General features: G+C 33.7%; 1 protein-coding gene across 1 annotated transcript in view; it reads left to right on the plus strand.

Annotated features, from left to right (window-relative positions):
• Window positions 1-18,472, plus strand: part of AGO3 (Argonaute 3) — a 140,164-nt gene that overhangs the window by 94,136 nt on the left and 27,556 nt on the right. The window contains exon 15 of the mRNA XM_075362583.1: window positions 7,685-7,801. Within this exon, the coding sequence (XP_075218698.1) occupies window positions 7,685-7,801 (117 nt within the window). The remainder of the gene's footprint in view (window positions 1-7,684; window positions 7,802-18,472) is intronic.

Raw genomic sequence — 18,472 nt, forward strand, 5'->3', positions numbered from 1 at the left:
GTTTAAATTATTCAATTAAATTGCATATTAAAAATGAAAACTACTAAAATAAACTATCTACATGATGTAATGTTTCTTACATTATTGTAATATTAAAATTAAAATTAAAATTGCATATTAATTTATTTCATAAGTGCTGCTGACTGCAGTTTTTATAAGACTGTCTTCCTCAAACACTCTGATGATTTATCAAATTGAGAGTTTTGTTTGTAGTGCGTAAAATTGTTTTGGTAGATTGATGAGTGGCAGTGAATGAGTCTATAGGCATACCAACAGAATGCTTGCATGAATATTTGGACATGAATAAGCTGTGCACTAGATTTCGCATTTGCTCAAGACCAACCAAAACAGTAACGAAAAGACATTTCAGCACAATCCAGAGGAATTTTTATGTGAGACTTGAATTCATCACTACACTCCTGAAAGAACAGCAGTCAAAGCAATGGGTTGGAAAAGTCAACTTGCTCCCAAAAAAACAACTTTTTGTGCGAAAAAGTCATGGAAACTTTTTTTTTTTGCCAAAAAAGTGCTTTTCCATCAAGACAATGCTCCAGCTCACACCAGTAATTGCAATGGCAAAAATCTACGAATTACGGTTTGAATTGCTCCAACACCTTCCATGTTTACTTGATATGGCTCCCAGTGACTATCATATGTTTCTTAACCTAAAAAAAAAAAAAAAAAGGCTTGGAGGGTAGAGATTTTCAACCACTAATGAAGTTATTGTTGCCTAGATGATAATTTAAGGGATTGGAACTGGCATAAGTGCTGTTTTGTAACACTGGATTAAGTGTATAGGTCTTAATGGAGACTTAAAATATAAAGCAAAAAAATGAACCCAGAAAATGTTTTCTTATCCAGGCTTAGAACTTTCATCCTACCCTTGTATATATTAAAATATGTATTTGTATAAAGAATTGATTTGACAAAGTTGATATCGTGATGCACTCAGACATGATATCCTGTTATCATTTGTCTCTTTTAACACATTCAGTGCCAAGGGTGCTTCTAAGGTGGCCGATGGGCTATCATCTCGCTGCTCGATAGCACCGTAGAAGTGCTCTGTGCAAAGCTTCATTATAGCAGTGTTGTCATTCGCAAAGCTTCGTTATAGCAGTGTTGTCATTCGGTTATACAGTTAAGTTTTATTTCTTTGGTGTGTTACATGTGTTTGTAGAGAATGTGTAATTGCACTTGGCCTAAGGTTTTTCTTATTCTTTGAGTATGGCTGACGATCAAATTGTAATTCCTTCACAACCAAAGAGAATATGTTTATCGGCACAAAAAGTTATGACAAATTATGAACTGAAAGTGAGTTAGAGTGCGATAGTAGTGACGAAATGAAAGATGTAACAGATAATAATATTATCAATATTATTGATGTCGTTTAATATATAAATTCTGAAGAATTTGTTAGTGATAATAATAGTGATGCAGTTCATCCTGAAGTAAATAAAATTAAAATGCAGTCAAAAGAAAAACTGAAAATTACATGGGCTATCAGACCACCTTACTTAAAGAAAATCGACTTTACTGTAAATTCTGGTATTCTTCAGAACATAGTTATAGATTGTTATATAGATATAGATTGTTATATAGATATAGAACATAGTTATAGATTGATAGTTATAGCTATAGATTGTTTAATTAATCTATTTACAGGTGATGTGTTTTTTTATCTTATTTTAAAGGAGACAAACCTATTTACTAATAATTTAAAAAACAAAATTTTTAAATTCAACAAATCAAAATCCCCAAATTCACCTATATTATCTTGGATAGAGCTAAAGAGGGAAGAGTTGCAAATATTTCTTGGTCTTCTACAATATATGGGAAATGTTACATTCAATCGTTTGAAGGATTATTGGTTTACACATTGTATGAGACACCTTGTTTCCTTAATTACACGGGGAAAAATAGACATGACAATTTTTTGAGGTACCTACATTTCTGTTAAAAATTTCTGTCTCCTAAAAACAGGAGAAGTTATAACTGACCGTTTGTATAAAATAAGGCCCTTATTGGAATTATTTAATAACAAAATTAGTGCGCTATATTATCTTAAAAAGGAATTGTGTTTTGATGAAACAATGATTTTATGACATGGTTGTTTGCTCTTTCGTCAATATATAAAAAACAAAATCCATAAATAGAGTATCAAACTTTTACTGATCAAACCTGATAGAACAATTCTGAAAATATCTGTCTACACTGTCATTAAGATGATACGGGTGGATAGGGCTATGCTGCTAATGTCTTACATCTGATGTAAGAAAAATTAATGTCCGGACACTCAATTTACATGGATAATTTATTCAATTTATCTAAAAAAATTGTTAGAAATGGATACATACATGACAGGTACTTTTCAAAAAGATGGACTGGGGAATCTGTATGCCAGTATTCAGAAGGGGTAGGAATCCTAAGTGTCGAGACCAAAGAGATGTCATGTACTTGTCCACTGAATTTGGAAACAAACTTATAGAGACCAAAAATAGAAGAAAATCAAAAGAAAATGAAACTAATAAATAATATATGTTGGGCATAGATCATCAAGATCAGATGTTATCATATTATCTGTGCCCAAAAAAACGATACGCTGGTATAAAATTGCTAGCTTTCCCGTTATTGAGATGATGTTACTAAATTCTTGCAAACTTTATTGCAAGTACAAAAATACCAAATTCCTTTTCGAGATTTCCAGTTGGCTGTAATAGAGAAATTGTTACCCAAAAGTTCATCACTGGAGGAAATAAGTGCCAGGTCCAATTGCTCAAGGAAATCATTTCATTAGCAAATGTGAAGATAGTGAAAAACAGGTTTGCACACTTATGAAAAATGCTGCCAATGTGCTAAAAATGGCAAGCAGAATGATATAATATACATATTGTAAGATTTGTCCTGATCATCCTGATTTGTGCTTTGAATGTTATGAACCACACCACACGTATATGTTAGGCCTAAATTCTATTTTTAATATTTTTAGATATGAAACTTTAAAAAAGATATTTCTACATTCTGTGCAGCAGTTTTTAAGTATAAAGATAATAATTAAGTATAATGGATTTCATTCATGATATTTATTGTTTTATTTGTATAATTAGTTACTAAGTTTTTCAATGTTATTCCTGGTAATTCAATTGTATTAATGATTATTGTTTTTTTTTTATGGGCATCGACTGCTAAGGTCATTAGCCCTTGTCATATTCTTAAAAAGAGGTTAGTATCACCATCAGGGGTGTCATATGTAAGAGTGTAAAGGGTCCTTACATTTTATTTAAATACACAAACACAACACTTATGGGGTGTAAAAGGTCCCAATATTAAAATTTGAGATAAAATTCTCAAAGAACATAATTAAAATATAAATCAATACAATACAATGCCATCATCTCCTTCTACCTGTTTCGTTTGTTATTTTATTTAAGCACCCTCGGGGCAACCAGTACCGCCGTTAAGCAGCATATCAGTCGCCTCAGGATGCCGTGGCAGTTGACTTTCCCCTATAAGCAGTCCCATAGGACGTAATGCATCGGGGTCCTCCCAGCGTCATAAGAGCAATCTGACCACCTGATCAGGACGGCCAAAAAGCTGCTCAGCGGGGAGACTACCCTTTCTGGTCCTGACCTACTTGGCTACACGCATGCATTGCGCTTACCCATAGCCTCGCGCCCTCAGTCCACCCTTGAGGGTCCCTCATGCCATCATTGGACGCACCCCGACTCACTGCTCTTGCATGCAGGCGCGCCAGGGTGGCCTAGGCAAGAGGACTACCTCCCGTCACTATACGTGCCACGCTTCGACTCCCTTATTTATATAAAACTACCTCTTAGAGATTCTTTAACACAGCTTTAAATTTTTCCATTTTTACAGACTTTTAAGAAGTCCACTGGCGTGTAAATAAGCAACTAGCTTTTCTTCATTTCCATTATTCAGATCACCAGCAATATCATTTCTTAGCCGGAACCTCTTTCTGAGGTCCTCATATATTGTACACTCTTCTATTAGATGCTTAATTGTAAGTGTTTTATTTCAAACACCGTACATTGGTCTCTCTTCGCCAGCAACAAATATGAATTTGCTAATTGCGTGTGACTGATTCTAAGTCTGGTCACAGCTACTTGTTCACGGCGAGTCAACTTAACGTCGCTTTTCCATTTATATGGAGAAGTTTTCACTGAGTTTAATTTTGTATTTAAACTCCTCCAATCAGTACTCCACTTGTTTCTTGCTATGTTAGTTAGACAGTTTTTAACATCTGCCACGCTTACAGGAAAAGCATCCACAAATCATCACAGATTGTTGCCTTTCTGGCAGCTTCGTCTGTGCTTTCATTACCTGTAATACCAGCTTGCCCTGGAGTCCATACAAATACGCATTGCCGCCCTTGTTGATTTAGAACGTACAAAATGGACAGGTTGTTTGCAATTAAGACATCCTTAATGTTTTTGTTCCGAATTGCAACAAGTACACTTAAAGAAGCGGAACACATTAGCACTCTCTCTTCGCAATAGTGTTCTATGTAGCGAAGAGCTAGCTGTGTGGGAGTAAGTTCTGCCTTATAGACACTGGCAGTTTCCAAGAGTGGGCTTCTCCATTTACATATATGGAGCATCCAACACCATGTTCGGTTTTAGAACTGACAGTATAAATTCTAATATGTTCTACGTAGTTACTGACTGTTACAAAAAATTCCTGTTGGATGATAACTGCTGGCTATTTTTTTTATTTCTCCCTGAGAGAGATCCAACCTTGTATTTACCGCTGGCAAGAGCCATGGCGGTATTTCTCTCGTGGAAAATACTAGTGTCTGGAATAGCAATTTCGCGTTTTCTTCTTAATTCGTGGTAACTAATTCCGGCTGGTCTGGAATAGGTAGCACGATGTTCGTATAATGCAGCCATAGGATGATTTTTAAAAAGTATGTTATTTATATGGGCAGGAAAATCCCATACGTTTGCTGCATATCTTAACAAAAGGATCTCTCTTCTATAATGTAGTGTCATTATTTCAGCTTCGGACATTAGACTAGTCGTCGGACTTGTGCGGAAAGCGCCTGTCGCATATCTTATTCTGCTATTATGAATTACATCTAACTTTCTTAAATGCAACTTCCTTGCAGATGAATATACAATACATCCGTAGTCTAGTTTCGATTGAACTAATGCTTTATACAATCTCAATAATATCTTTATTTGAGCCCCAATTAATGTTTGATAAACATTTAATAATGTTAAGGGCTTTTTTGCATCTATCACTGAAGTCCTGTATATGTAATCCCCAGGTAAGGGATTTATCCAATACTAGTCCTAAAAATCTAACATTGTCCTTATATTGTATTGGATTATTGTCAATTGTCAACGTAGGACGTTGGTGAGGAATTCTCTTTCTACAGAAGTGTACACAACACGTTTTTTCTGGTGAAAATTTGAATCCATTATTCCTCAACTTCGTTTAGAGCGTCAATCGCCCGTTGTAATTTGTATTTCACCATAGCTGTCTTATTGCTGGCATACACAATTGCCAAATCATCAACATAGATGCTTTCGCTGATTTCTGCTGGAATGGCTAATATCAATATATTAATGAGAATTGTAAACAAGGTACCGCTCAGCGGCGAACCTTGTGGTATGCCATTTTCCAACATTCTTTCAGATGAATATTCATTGTTGACACGTACTTGGAAAGTTACGGCCGTTCATATAGTTGCTGAGTAAAACTCCCGACACAATGTTTCCTTGTAATAAAGCTGTTGTATATAATATTCTCTAAGTTGATCATTTGATCTGTGGTAGAGTGGTATTGCTGAAAACCTGCTTGATATAGTGATATCAGGTTTTCTTTTTCTAAAACCCAAACGAGTCGATTATTAATAATTTTTTCGAGTATTTTTCCCATAGCGCACGTCAAAGAAATGGGATGATAGCTATTGGGATCTGTTAAATTTTTATTTCCTTCGGTACTGGAGCAACATGTGCTTTTTTCCACTGCTGCGGGTACATTCCATCCCGCCGTATTTGATTATACAGTTCTTATAATCTGCGTTTTGCAGTGGTATTCAGCTGCCTGATCATATAATAATGGATTTCATCCCGACCACTAGCTGTAAGATGGCAACACTGTAAAGTTACTAGTAAACAAATGGTTATATGAACAGCTTATTTGTATTCGTTATTAATATTTTTAGTCTATTGTTGCCATGTGACAACAAACAAATTTGTCGTGAAATGAGTTTTTGTTGTGCATTACAAAAATGAGTGAAAGTAATTATGAACAACATTGTGCAATTAAGTTTTGTGTTAAACTGTAAAAATACTACTAAAACTTTTTTCAAAATTGAAAAGAGCATATGGAGGAGATGCTCTGTCACAACCACAAGTTTTTCCGTGGTTAAAAGCATTTTCAGATGGCCGGGAATCAGTTGCGAATGATCCACACTCTGGAAGACCGATAATGTCAAAAACTGATGACAACGTTAAGTGAATCAGAGACTTGGTATGGTATAACTGACAATTAACTGTCAGAATGATTGCAGAACAATTGAATTTGAACCATATCACAGTCCATCAAATTTTGACAAATGAATTTGACATGAAAAAAGTTTGTACAAAATTGACCCCAAAAAACCTCACTGTTGAACAGAAAAACAACAGGGTGGAAGTGTGCCACGATCTTCTAGAGCGAATTGAAACTGATCCTGATTTTTCTAAAAAAATATTATTGGTGATGAATCTTAGATATTGAGTATGACCCAGAAACAAAATTTCAGAGCAAGGAGTGGCACACTTCAAACTCATCACATATAGAAAATCAAAAATAAAAACCATGCTAATTTGTTTCTTTGATAATAATAGCATTGTCCACAAGGAGTTTTTGTCTACAGGACAGATTTTAATCAAAATGTTTACCGAGAAATTCTTGAAAGACTGCAGAAAAGAGTTACCCGTGTGAGACCAGCCATCAAAGACAACTGGATGCTCCATCGCACTGTCAGGTGTGACAATACACCTTGTCACACTGCAGTCTCAATTAATGAGTTTTTAGCAAAGAAAAATATTCCTGTGGTTCCTCAACCACCTTATTCACCTTAGTTGAGTTCCTGCAACTTTTTCCTGTTGCTGACATTAAAAAACATCTCAAAGGACACCATTTCGGAACAGTAGAAAGCATGAAAAAAATGTAACTGACCATCTAAAGGATATTCCAGTTTCTGAGTTCCAACACTGCTATGTAGAGTGGAATATCATTTGAAGCATTGCGTGGCTTCCTAAGGGAACTATTTCAAAAGTGATTGTAAATAAAAGGTTTTTACCAGGTAAACCAGTAAATAACTGGTTTTACTTTATAAAGTAATGAAGCGGGAGTTTCATTACTTTATTTACTGACCTCATATGTATTATTTTGTATATGTATTTACATATTTTTTGTATTTTATATTTTTTTCATAGGTATTTTTTGTTATTTTAGCTGTATTTTGTTGGTATTCCATGCAAAATTTCAGGCAAAATTAATAAAGCCAGTCAAATATATAAATTTCTTGTGTGATACACAGTATCACACAATAATAGTATAGTGTTCTTTAAGTATGTTTGATGAACTCATTTAAAATTAGGTATGTTATTAAACTTAATAGTTTTTTAAAATTGTCATTGATAGTATTCAGCATTATTTGTTACTTGTGCAGACAAGTGGTGGATCTGATGGTGACTTTTGTAATCCTCCTCCTGGTACTGTAATGGATAATACTGTGACAAGGCGACACTTTTTTGACTTTTACATAGTTTCTCAGCATGTAAGACAGGTAATTTTTTTTTTTTTTTTAATTTTGTAATATGTTGTAAACCATCATTATTTTTCCTTTACTATTATATTGAAAGGCAGAATACAACTTGTAGATTATGTATTTATGTTAATATATTATACAGATATAAATTTTTTGAAAGGCTTTTGTCTTGTATTGATAATTGAAATTTAATTTGATTAATGGACTGTAGAATAAACACTGAATTGAACATAACAACTTTATTAACAAGAAATGATACTAACACTTTTAACAAAAGAATATTGATACATAATAGTTGGCGACTTGGCCATGTTGTGTATTGCTCTCTTAGTGCACTAACAATTAATGAATAAAATTAGGAAGAAAAACATTATGTAAAAAAGAAGGAAAACTAATATTTTGTATCACGTGGTGTACAAGACTGTAGCGCTACTGAGTGGCGCTACTTGAATAGTTCGATCTTATGCAAGCAACGCAACATACCGCCCACCAGAAATCGATATGATTTCTCACTTAAATAAAATTACTGTTTAACATAATATTAGTCACTGGTGGGTAACGGGCATAATTTTGTCACTGGCCTTTTAAACACTCCTAAGGAGTTTCGAACTGTTACCACATGAACTAGATTGTCTGGACCGGGATAAACGTTCTCAACTATTCCCAACTTCCATTGAAGAGGAGGAATGTTGTCTTCTTTTATTAGCACCAGATTTCCAGGTTTCAGAGATGGTGATTCAGATTTCCATTTAGAGCGTTGCTGAAACTGAGATAAGTAATCAGCTGACCGTCGATGCCAAACATGTTGAAAACATCGCTGAACTAACTGCCACCTGTTACGCCTGTTTATAGGGATGTCAGTTAGTTTATGATCTGGCAAGGAAGTAAGTGGGCCACCTACAAGAAAATGTCCAGGTGTCAAAGGTTTTGGGTCGGATGGGTTGCAAGATAAGGCACTTAAAGGTCGAGAATTAAGACAAGCTTCAATCTGAGTCAGAATAGTATTGAGCTCTTCAAACGTAAAGGCTACATTTCCTACCACATGTCGGAGGTGAAATTTTACTGACTTTACAGCTGCCTCCCAAAGGCCTCCAAAGTGAGGGGAATTGGGAGGTATAAAGTGCCACTGGATGCCAATTTCAGATGCAGAGTTTACTATTTTTTGTCTCACGTGGCTATTATTTAAAAATGAGTACATCGAGCGAAGCAAATTATTTGTGCCCATGAAGTTCGTTCCATTATCGCTATAAAATTTTGAACATAGATCTCTTCTTGAAGTAAATCTTCTCAGTGCTGCTAAGAACGCATGAGTTGATAAATCGCTGACTAATTCCAAATGTATCGCCTTTGTAGAAAGACAAATAAATAGAGCGATATAACATTTTGTTTTTATCTTTGAATTCCGCCCACCATGCCGAATTGTCAGAGGTCCGGCATAATCTATACCAGAGTTCATAAATGGTTTGTATGCTACCTGAGTGTGATGACTCGGCAATTGACCCATTAATTGTTGACTGTTTTACCTTAAACCGGATGCATAATAGGCACTTGTGCAAAATTGATCTGATGAAATTTTTACCATTTATTATCCAGTACCTCTCACATAATTGAGAATGAACCAATTGAGGTCCTGCATGTAACATTCTCAAATGCTCGTTTATCACTATTAAGATTGGATTTGAGTGGAAGAATAATCGGATGCTTGCCATCAAAATTCAATTGAGATAGTTGCAATCTTCCTCCTACTCTTAAGCAGTTCATGCTGTCTAGGAATGGATATAACGAATACAATTTACTATCTTTGGAGATGCTTGAATTGGTGGTCAATTTCTTGATTTCAGTTTGCAAATAATATTTTGGGTATGTATGATACAACATGTATGTAACAAAGTAGATTCCTTTTCCTTAACTGATAAGACATCTCTATTGATACTATTATCTTTAGATTTCAAAATTTTAAAAAATCTTATACAATAAGAAAGCGTATTTATCATTTTTTGTAAAGACGAAAATGAGTCTGATAAATCTGACAAATTTGTGGTTACCGCAAATGAAGTAGATATATTGCGAAGTTCACTTGAACAATCAGCTTCTAAGTTAGTTTCATCAAAAGGTTTATGATTCCAGTATTCTTACGGTTTGTTAAGCCAAGAAGGCCCATACCACCATAATTGATTGATCTGTAATTCAACTGCGTCGTTTCCACGAGAAAGTACATCAGCTGGATTTTCATCTGTAGAAACATGTCCCCAAACACAGCCATCGGTTAAGTCTTGGATTTCTGAAACTCGATTTGCTACAAAGGTCTTCCATTTTGTTGGTAATGCTGATATCCAAGAAAGTACAACTGTAGAATCAGTCCATAAATAAATTTTATTTATAGTTAATTTAAGTACAGGGTTTACAAAGTTAAGCAACCTTGCCATCAAGAGTGCTACACATAATTCCAATCTTGGAATAGATATTTGTTTTACTGGAGCCACCCGTGATTTAGAGCAAAGAAGTTTAACTGATATATTTCCAAAGGTGTTAACTGAACGTAAGTATATACAAGCTCCATAACCATCTTTTAAAGCGTCAGAAAATCCATGTAATTGTATATCAAATATTTTTCCAGTACACTTGACTAATCTAGAAATCTTAATTTGCTCGATGAATGGAAGTTTTTTACAAATGTCAGACCATTTATTAAGAAGATTTTCTGGAAGTTTATCGTCCCATTCTAGATTTTGGAGCCATAATTGTTGCATGAATACCTTACACTGCATAATAATTAGACCTAACAGACCAAGGGGGTTGAATATTGAAGATATTGTGGCCAATACGGGTTCTTTTAGTAAATAAGTTGTCGGTTTTTACATTAGTTGAAAAACATAACGTATCTTGAATGAGGTTCCAAATTAAACCTAATGGATCGATTCCCTCGCTAGAAAAGTTAAATGTATGGTTTGAATCATCGGTTTCGGATACGGATTCCAGGAGAGTTGAGCTGTTAGAGCACCATTTACGTAGGTCGAATCCCGCTTGCTTTAGAATCGCTGTTATTTCACCTTGCAGTTGCACGGCCTCAGTTAAATCATCAGTACCAGTTTGTAAGTCATCTACGTAGAATTCATGACGTATCACTTCAGAAGCCTTAGGAAATTGTTTTGAGTTTTCGTTGGCCAGTTGTATAATGCATCTTGTGGCGAGAAATGGCGCGGATGCTGTTCCAAATGTTATTGTTTTTAGTTTGTAATGGCCAATTTCTTCTTCACTAGAATTTCGCCATATAATCCTTTCAAGATCATAATCCCTTGGATCAACCAGTACTTGTCTATACATTTTCGCAATGTCGGCGGTCATAGTGTATACATGTGTTCTAAAGCGTAATACTATCGATATTAAGTCTTGCTGCACAGTCGGACCTACCATGAGCGTGTCGTTAAGGGATATTCCATTGTCAGCCTTAGCTGAGGCAACAAATACGACTCGTAGTTTGGTGGTACTACTGGTTTGTTTGAATACTGCGTGATGTGGTAGATAGTATGGTCTCTCAAAGGTATCATTGCATGTCAAAGCATCGTTTCTTGTTGGTTGTTCAATTACCTGCATGTAATCGAGTTCAAGATATTCCTTAATAAAATTGCCATAGTCCTCTTTAAGATTAGTGACTTTGTTTAATTTCCTCTCTAATAACAAGAATCTGCGATGCGCATTGTCGAAAGAATGCCCAAGGGGTGTATGGTTTTGTCGTCTGGGTAATCTAACAATGAATCTGCCATCTTGATTTCGCTTGATGTTTTCCAGAAAATGTTGTTCGCACATCCTTTCTTCTTTGGTGCGAGGAGTAGTTTTAATCTCCTCCAGTTCCCAAAATTGTTTTAACTGATTATGAATATTTAGTTCTGAATTAATAAATAGTGACGTTATTTTAGGCGGGTTTTCAATTTCATCAGTTGATGGTAATCTACATGCGACTATCCAACCTAATGTGGTTTCTTGAATGACTGGGAAGTTCTCAGTTTTCTTTATTCGACGTTTCTTCATTAAATGTAAATACAATTCAGATCATATCAATATGTCTATATTACCGGGTGTGTTAAATTGATAATCCGCAAGTTTTACAAATTTTGGAAGGTTCCACGTACTCTTATTGATGGGTTCGGAGGGCATAGAACTTGTAATGCTAGGTAATACAAAACATTTAATTGTAGTTGCATATTCTTGATAATTTGAATGTAACTGAACGGTAACACTGTATTTTACGGTGGCTGAAATGTTATTTATTCCATGAATTGGTAGATATTCCCGTTAACGCTTTTATTGTAAACGCTGAACCCGTGTCTTCAGTAATGAAGTTAGCTTGCGAGCCTGCATCAAGCAACACCCTGCAAGGTTGTAGCGTTTTTTGTGAATCCTTGACACCAACTATAGCAGTGGCTAGTAAAACTCGTGTCGTGCTCTGAATCTTTAAACTGCAATAGTTAATGCATACGTTTGGATCAACCTGAGCTATCCCTTTAACTGTGTCTTCTGTTTTATCCTTAGAAATAGTGTTAGATTCCTTAACTTGGGAGAATGCATTGTTGAGCAAGATTGAATGATGTTTACGCTTACAGTATTTATAATAATGATAATTATAACATTCTTTGACATTGTGGTTACTATTAAGACAGTTAAATCATAATCTGTGCTTTTTGACGAATGATATTCTACCATTTACTGGCAACTTAAGAAAATTCGTACATTTGTAGAGTAAATGAGGTTGCTTACAGTAAGGACATTCCGAGTTTGCTATACTAACTGCATGAGCATGAATTTTCTGGGAAGACTTAAAGTCTTTGTCTCTCTTAAATTGATTGTATTGTTTCGTGCAACGCGAATCTACCGAATATTTTTGAGAATTGTTACCTTGGGACTCTGAAACAGAACTTTCTAAGATTTGTCTGCGCCTTTCTAGGAAACTGATAAACTGATCGATATCCGGGAAGGTATCAGTCGATATGGTGGATTCCCAGGCCCGTATAGTTGCTTGGTCTAAGCGCTGGACAAATAATTGGGTTAAAACCAATTCTGGATAATTAGTCTTGAGTTTTAATGCCTTTAACGCATTTATATTACTCGATATTGTATCAATAAAATTAGATATGCCAGATGCAGATTCCTTTGGAATACTCTGAACATTAAGTATTTCACGAGCATGTATTGAAGCTATAAGTTGCTTGTTGGCAAACCTAGTTTCGAGTAATTTCCAGGCGACTGTATAATTATCAGCTGTGACCGATAAGTTTTTGATTATTTGTAGAGCGGAATCAGTTAACGATGATGTTAAGTAATAAAATTTTTGAATTACAGTTAAATTTTCGTTGTCATGAACTACTGCACGGAAAAATTCACTAAACGTTAACCAGTCTTCATAAGAACCATTAAATTTCGGCAAATCTATTTTTGGTAGAATAATAGATTTATCTTTTTTATGATGGCTGCAGTTAGAATTTAAGATTTTTTTGTAACTTTGATTTAAGAATAAGAAATATTTCTTCCACTTCTGCCTATCTGCATCTTCATTTTCGTGGTTAAGTTCTAAAACGGTTTGCACCTAATCATATTTTTGCCAAGTTGTTTCTAAATGATCCAGTTTGACCTTTACTAAACAAAGATCTGGTTTTTCAGACTCTAAAGACTCTGCAAATGTTTTTATGCGTGTAATAGTGCGTTTAAATGTACCTCGTTTACGGCAGTTTTGATTCATTTGAGTTTCTATATCTGTTGTAGACATATTACTTAGATTTGGTAGTTAGGAAGTTTGTAATTTGATAATTAACGTAGTATAAACATGCTTAACAACTAACAATATTGTAATAAGAGTGACAAGTCAGCTTACCAGTAACACCTCGTAATATTCGTACATTTTTATAAAAATACAGCATTCAGATCGTTGATTTATAAGTCCTAATTCATAGACATTGTTCCATCATTGTTGAATCGTATTTTCACTGATAAATATCCGGGTCGGCGGACCAATATATATTGTATTGATAATTGAAATTTAATTTAATTAATGGACTGTAGAATAAACACTGAATTGAACATAACAACTTTATTAACAAGAAATGATACTAACACTTTTAACAAAAGAATATTGATACATAATAGTTGGCGACTTGGCCATGTTGTGTATTGCTCTCTTAGTGCACTAACAATTAATGAATAAAATTAGGAAGAAAAACATTATGTAAAAAAGAAGTAAAACTAATATTTTGTATTACATGGTGTACAAGACAGTAGCGCTACTTGAATAGTTCGATCTTATGCAAGCGACGCAACAGCTTTTATTATTCTACATTTGAAATTAATATTAACTACTTTAACATTTCTGTATGAGGGGAACCATACTCACTATCTCCTGTGAACAGTGAGCCTCTGCTCAACATGTTTTGTGAACACTTCTCAGATTGCTATCTGAAGAGACTTCTAATTGAGACATACTAACTCCACACATGCCTGTAACAACCACAATTAGTAACACTGTTTTTTTTAAGGTGTTCATAAAAAGTAACTCCTTAATTTCTAATTATTTTTGAGCAAAAATTGTACTGTTCTGAGTTTGATTGATCCTATTCCATAATTTGTGTCTTTTGTAATGATAGGTTCCAATTTTTTCTTAGATTTATTTCTTTTATAAAACTTTCAGAGAAGATTTATACCTTAACATCCCATTAAAAGTAATATTTCTGATAGGAAAAGTAACATTTCTGAAAGTACTTCTGGTTTTATTGCTGTGTTTTTGTGCCTTATATTACGGTTTTTAGATAAGAATATTTTGATATAAACAACTATTTCTTCAGTTTCTGCTATTACCTTAACTGTCTCTTCACATTTGAGATTGATATTTTTTTCACTATAATTAAAATTAAGTTTTCTTAATATTTCTAGTAATTTGTCTTGAATACTTATGGTGCATTTTTGTCATTTAAGATTGTTTGTTTTTTTTTTTAATTAAATCTACAGACCTACTTTTACTGTAGTTTCCTTGAGAAGTTTTAATCTTAATTTAATGTTGTCTAAATTATTTGCAAAAGCTAGATTAGACAGTGTATAGATTCGTTAGTCCTTTCCAGCTTATATATTTTTTGACTCTGCATACTTCTTTCAACTTTTTCCGTTCTCTAAACCAAAGTTCTCTAAAGATAGTCCAACCAGTTTTTGAACTTCACTTACAGTTTTGAAAGGTTTCCCACAAATCTAAACTTTTTAGGTTGTATTTTTTAGTCTTAATTATTTCCAGTGTTTTACCTAACCTAAATTCTTTCAAAATGTTGAAAAATGAATATCAATAGAGTCATTAGCTTTCTTGAAATCTACAAAAATCAAGTTTACTTTTTTATTAGCTGGATTTAAATACCTAATTATTTGTTTTAAATTTTAAAAAAATGTGTGGACAAGATCATCCATTTTTAAAACCAGCTTGATATTCTTCAATCCGATTATCCAATTGTCGATTTAACATTTTTGAAGAAAGGTTTTGGATAATAATTTTTTTCTGTTGGTAAGAAAGAAATTTCTCTGTAATTATTTATGTGTTATTTATTATCTCCTTTTTTAGGCAAAGGGTGATTAGAGCAATTTTCTGAATCTGTTCATTTCCAGATTTTATCTTTATGATTTTAGCACCTATTTCTTCACTAGGTTTTAAAGTTTTTGCGGTTATGCTATTTTCACCTTTTCTTTTTCTGTTAAGCCTTTAGAACCGCCGTAACATATTATTTCAAAGGATGAATGAGGATGATTTACGTATGATTGTAAATGAAGTGTAGAGTCTTGTACAGTCTCAGGTTGACCATTCCTGAGATGAGATGTGTGGTTGAAACCCAACCATCAAAGAACATCTGGTATTAAAATCTGTATAAAAGTAACTAACTGCCTTTACTATAATTTGAACCTTAGAACACTCGACTTCAAAATCAGCTGATTCACAATGATGAGTTCACCACTAGACCTCATCTTGGTGGTCTTGTTATCTTCACCTGGAATCTTATTTAAATTTTTTTTATTTAATGTATCTTTTAATTGTTTGATTTATGGGGTTTATAGTTTTTATTTTGAAAACTTCATTTTTACAAATGAAGTTTTTTAGTTGGTTTTTCACAATATAGGAGATTTTAAAAGTAGTTTGCTAAAGGTTGACAATTTTCTTCTTTGTTTATGGCTAACTTATTATTTTCTTTCTTAATGCATAAGGATTGAGGTATTTATCCACTTATGAGATTTGTAAAAGTTGTAGTAATATTCTTTCATTTTTTCAAGTTGATTTTTCCTCAAATTTATTTTTTTGACCCCTTATGATTTTTATCGGTTTTTTCTTTTATTTTTATAAATTTATTTTCTGATTTATTATCATACCATTTGTTTTCAGGGTTATGCGAGTGTTGTATCATTTTTAGTGTATCTTAACCCTTTTAAATTAATTTTAGGTTTTGGAATAGATCTCTTCTGAACATAAAGATAAAAATCTTGTAGTGATTTTTTTTTAAATCTAAATTTGAGAACTTTTTTATCTTTGATATTTTTAATTTAGAAAAAAATTTGTTTATAGATTAACACTCCTCCAGTTCCCAAAATTGTTTTAACTGATTATGAATATTTAGTTCTGAATTATTGAATAGTGACGTTATTTTAGGCGGGTTTTCAATTTCATCAGTTGATGGTAATCTACCTGCGACTATCCAACCTAATGTGGTTTCTTGAATGACTGGGAAGTTCTCAGTTTTCTTTATTCGACCTTTCTTCATTAAATGTAAATACAATTCAGATCATATCAATATGTTTATATTACCGGGTGTGTTAAATTGATAATCCGCAAGTTTTACGAATTTTGGAAGGTTCCACGTACTCTTATTGATGGGTTCGGAGGGCATAGAACTTGTAATGCTAGGTAATACAAAACATTTAATTGTAGTTGCATATTCTTGATAATTAGAATGTAACTGAACGGTAACACTGTATTTTACGGTGGCTGAAATGTTATTTATTCAATGAATTGGTAGATATTCCCGTTCACGCTTTTATTTTAAGCGCTGAACCCGTGTCTTCAGTAATGAAGTTAGCTTGCGAGCCTGCATCAAGCAACACCCTGCAAGGTTGTAGCGTTTTTTGTGAATCCTTGACACCAACTATAGCAGTGGCTAGTAAAACTCGTGTCGTGCTCTGAATCTTTAAACTGCAATATAGTTACTGCATACGTTTTGGTCAACCTGAGCTATCCCTTTAACTGTGTCTTCTGTTTTATCCTTAGAAATAGTGTTAGATTCCTTAACTTGGGAGAATGCATTGTTGAGCAAGATTGAATGATGTTTACGCTTACAGTATTTATAATAATGATAATTATAACATTCTTTGACATTGTGGTTACTATTAAGACAGTTAAATCATAATCTGTGCTTTTTGACGAATGATATTCTACCATTTACTGGCAACTTAAGAAAATTCATACATTTGTAGAGTAAATGAGGTTGCTTACAGTAAGGACATTCCGAGTTTGCTATACTAACTGCATGAGCATGAATATTCTGGGAAGACTTAAAGTCTTTGTCTATCTTAAATTGATTGTATTGTTTCGTGCAACGCGAATCTACCGAATATTTTTGAGAATTGTTGCCTTGGGACTCTGAAACAGAACTTTCTAAGATTTGTCTGCGCCTTTCTAGGAAACTGATAAACTGATCGATATCCGGGAAGGTATCAGTCGATATGGTGGATTCCCAGGCCTGTATATTTGCTTGGTCTAAGCGCTGGACAAATAATTGGGTTAAAACCAATTCTGCATAATTAGTCTTCAGTTTTAATGCCTTGAACGCATTTATATTACTCGATATAGTATCAATAAAATTAGATATGCCAGATGCAGATTCCTTTGGAATACTCTGAACATTAAGTATTTCACGAGCATGTATTGAAGCTACAAGTTGCTTGTTGGCAAACCTAGTTTCGAGTTATTTCCAGGCGACTGTATAATTATCAGCTGTGACCGATAAGTTTTTGATTATTTGTAGAGCGGAATCAGTTAACGATGATGTTGAGTAATAAAATTTTTGAATTACAGTTATATTTTCGTTGTCATGAACTACTGCACGGAAAAATTCACTAAACGGTAACTAACCAGTCTTCATAAGAACCATTAAATTTCGGCAAATCTATTTTTGGTAGAATAATAGATTTATCTTTTTTATGATGGCTGCAGTTAAAATTTAAGATTTTTTTGTAACTTTGATTTAAGAATAAGAAATATTTCTTCTACTTCTTCCTATCTGCATCTTCATTTTCGTGGTTAAGTTCTAAAACGGTTTGCACCTAATCATATTTTTGCCAAGTTGTTTCTAAATGATCCAGTTTGACCTTTACTAAACAAAGAGCTGGTTTTTCAGAGTCTAAAGACTCTGCAAATGTTTTTATGCGTGTAATAGTGCGTTTAAATGTACCTCGTTTACGCCGGTTTTGATTCATTTGAGTTTCTAAATCTGTTGTAGACATATTACTTAGATTTGGTAGTTAGGTAGTTTGTAATTTGATAATTAACGTAGTATAAACATGCTTAACAACTAACAATATTGTAATAAGAGTGACAAGTCACGTTGATTTATAAGTCCTAATTCATAGACATTGTTCCATCATTGTTGAATCGTATTTTCACTGATAAATATCCGGGTC

This window comes from Lycorma delicatula, chromosome 1 (genome assembly GCF_047948215.1).
Source record: "Lycorma delicatula isolate Av1 chromosome 1, ASM4794821v1, whole genome shotgun sequence".
NCBI classification, from domain to species: domain Eukaryota; kingdom Metazoa; phylum Arthropoda; class Insecta; order Hemiptera; family Fulgoridae; genus Lycorma; species Lycorma delicatula.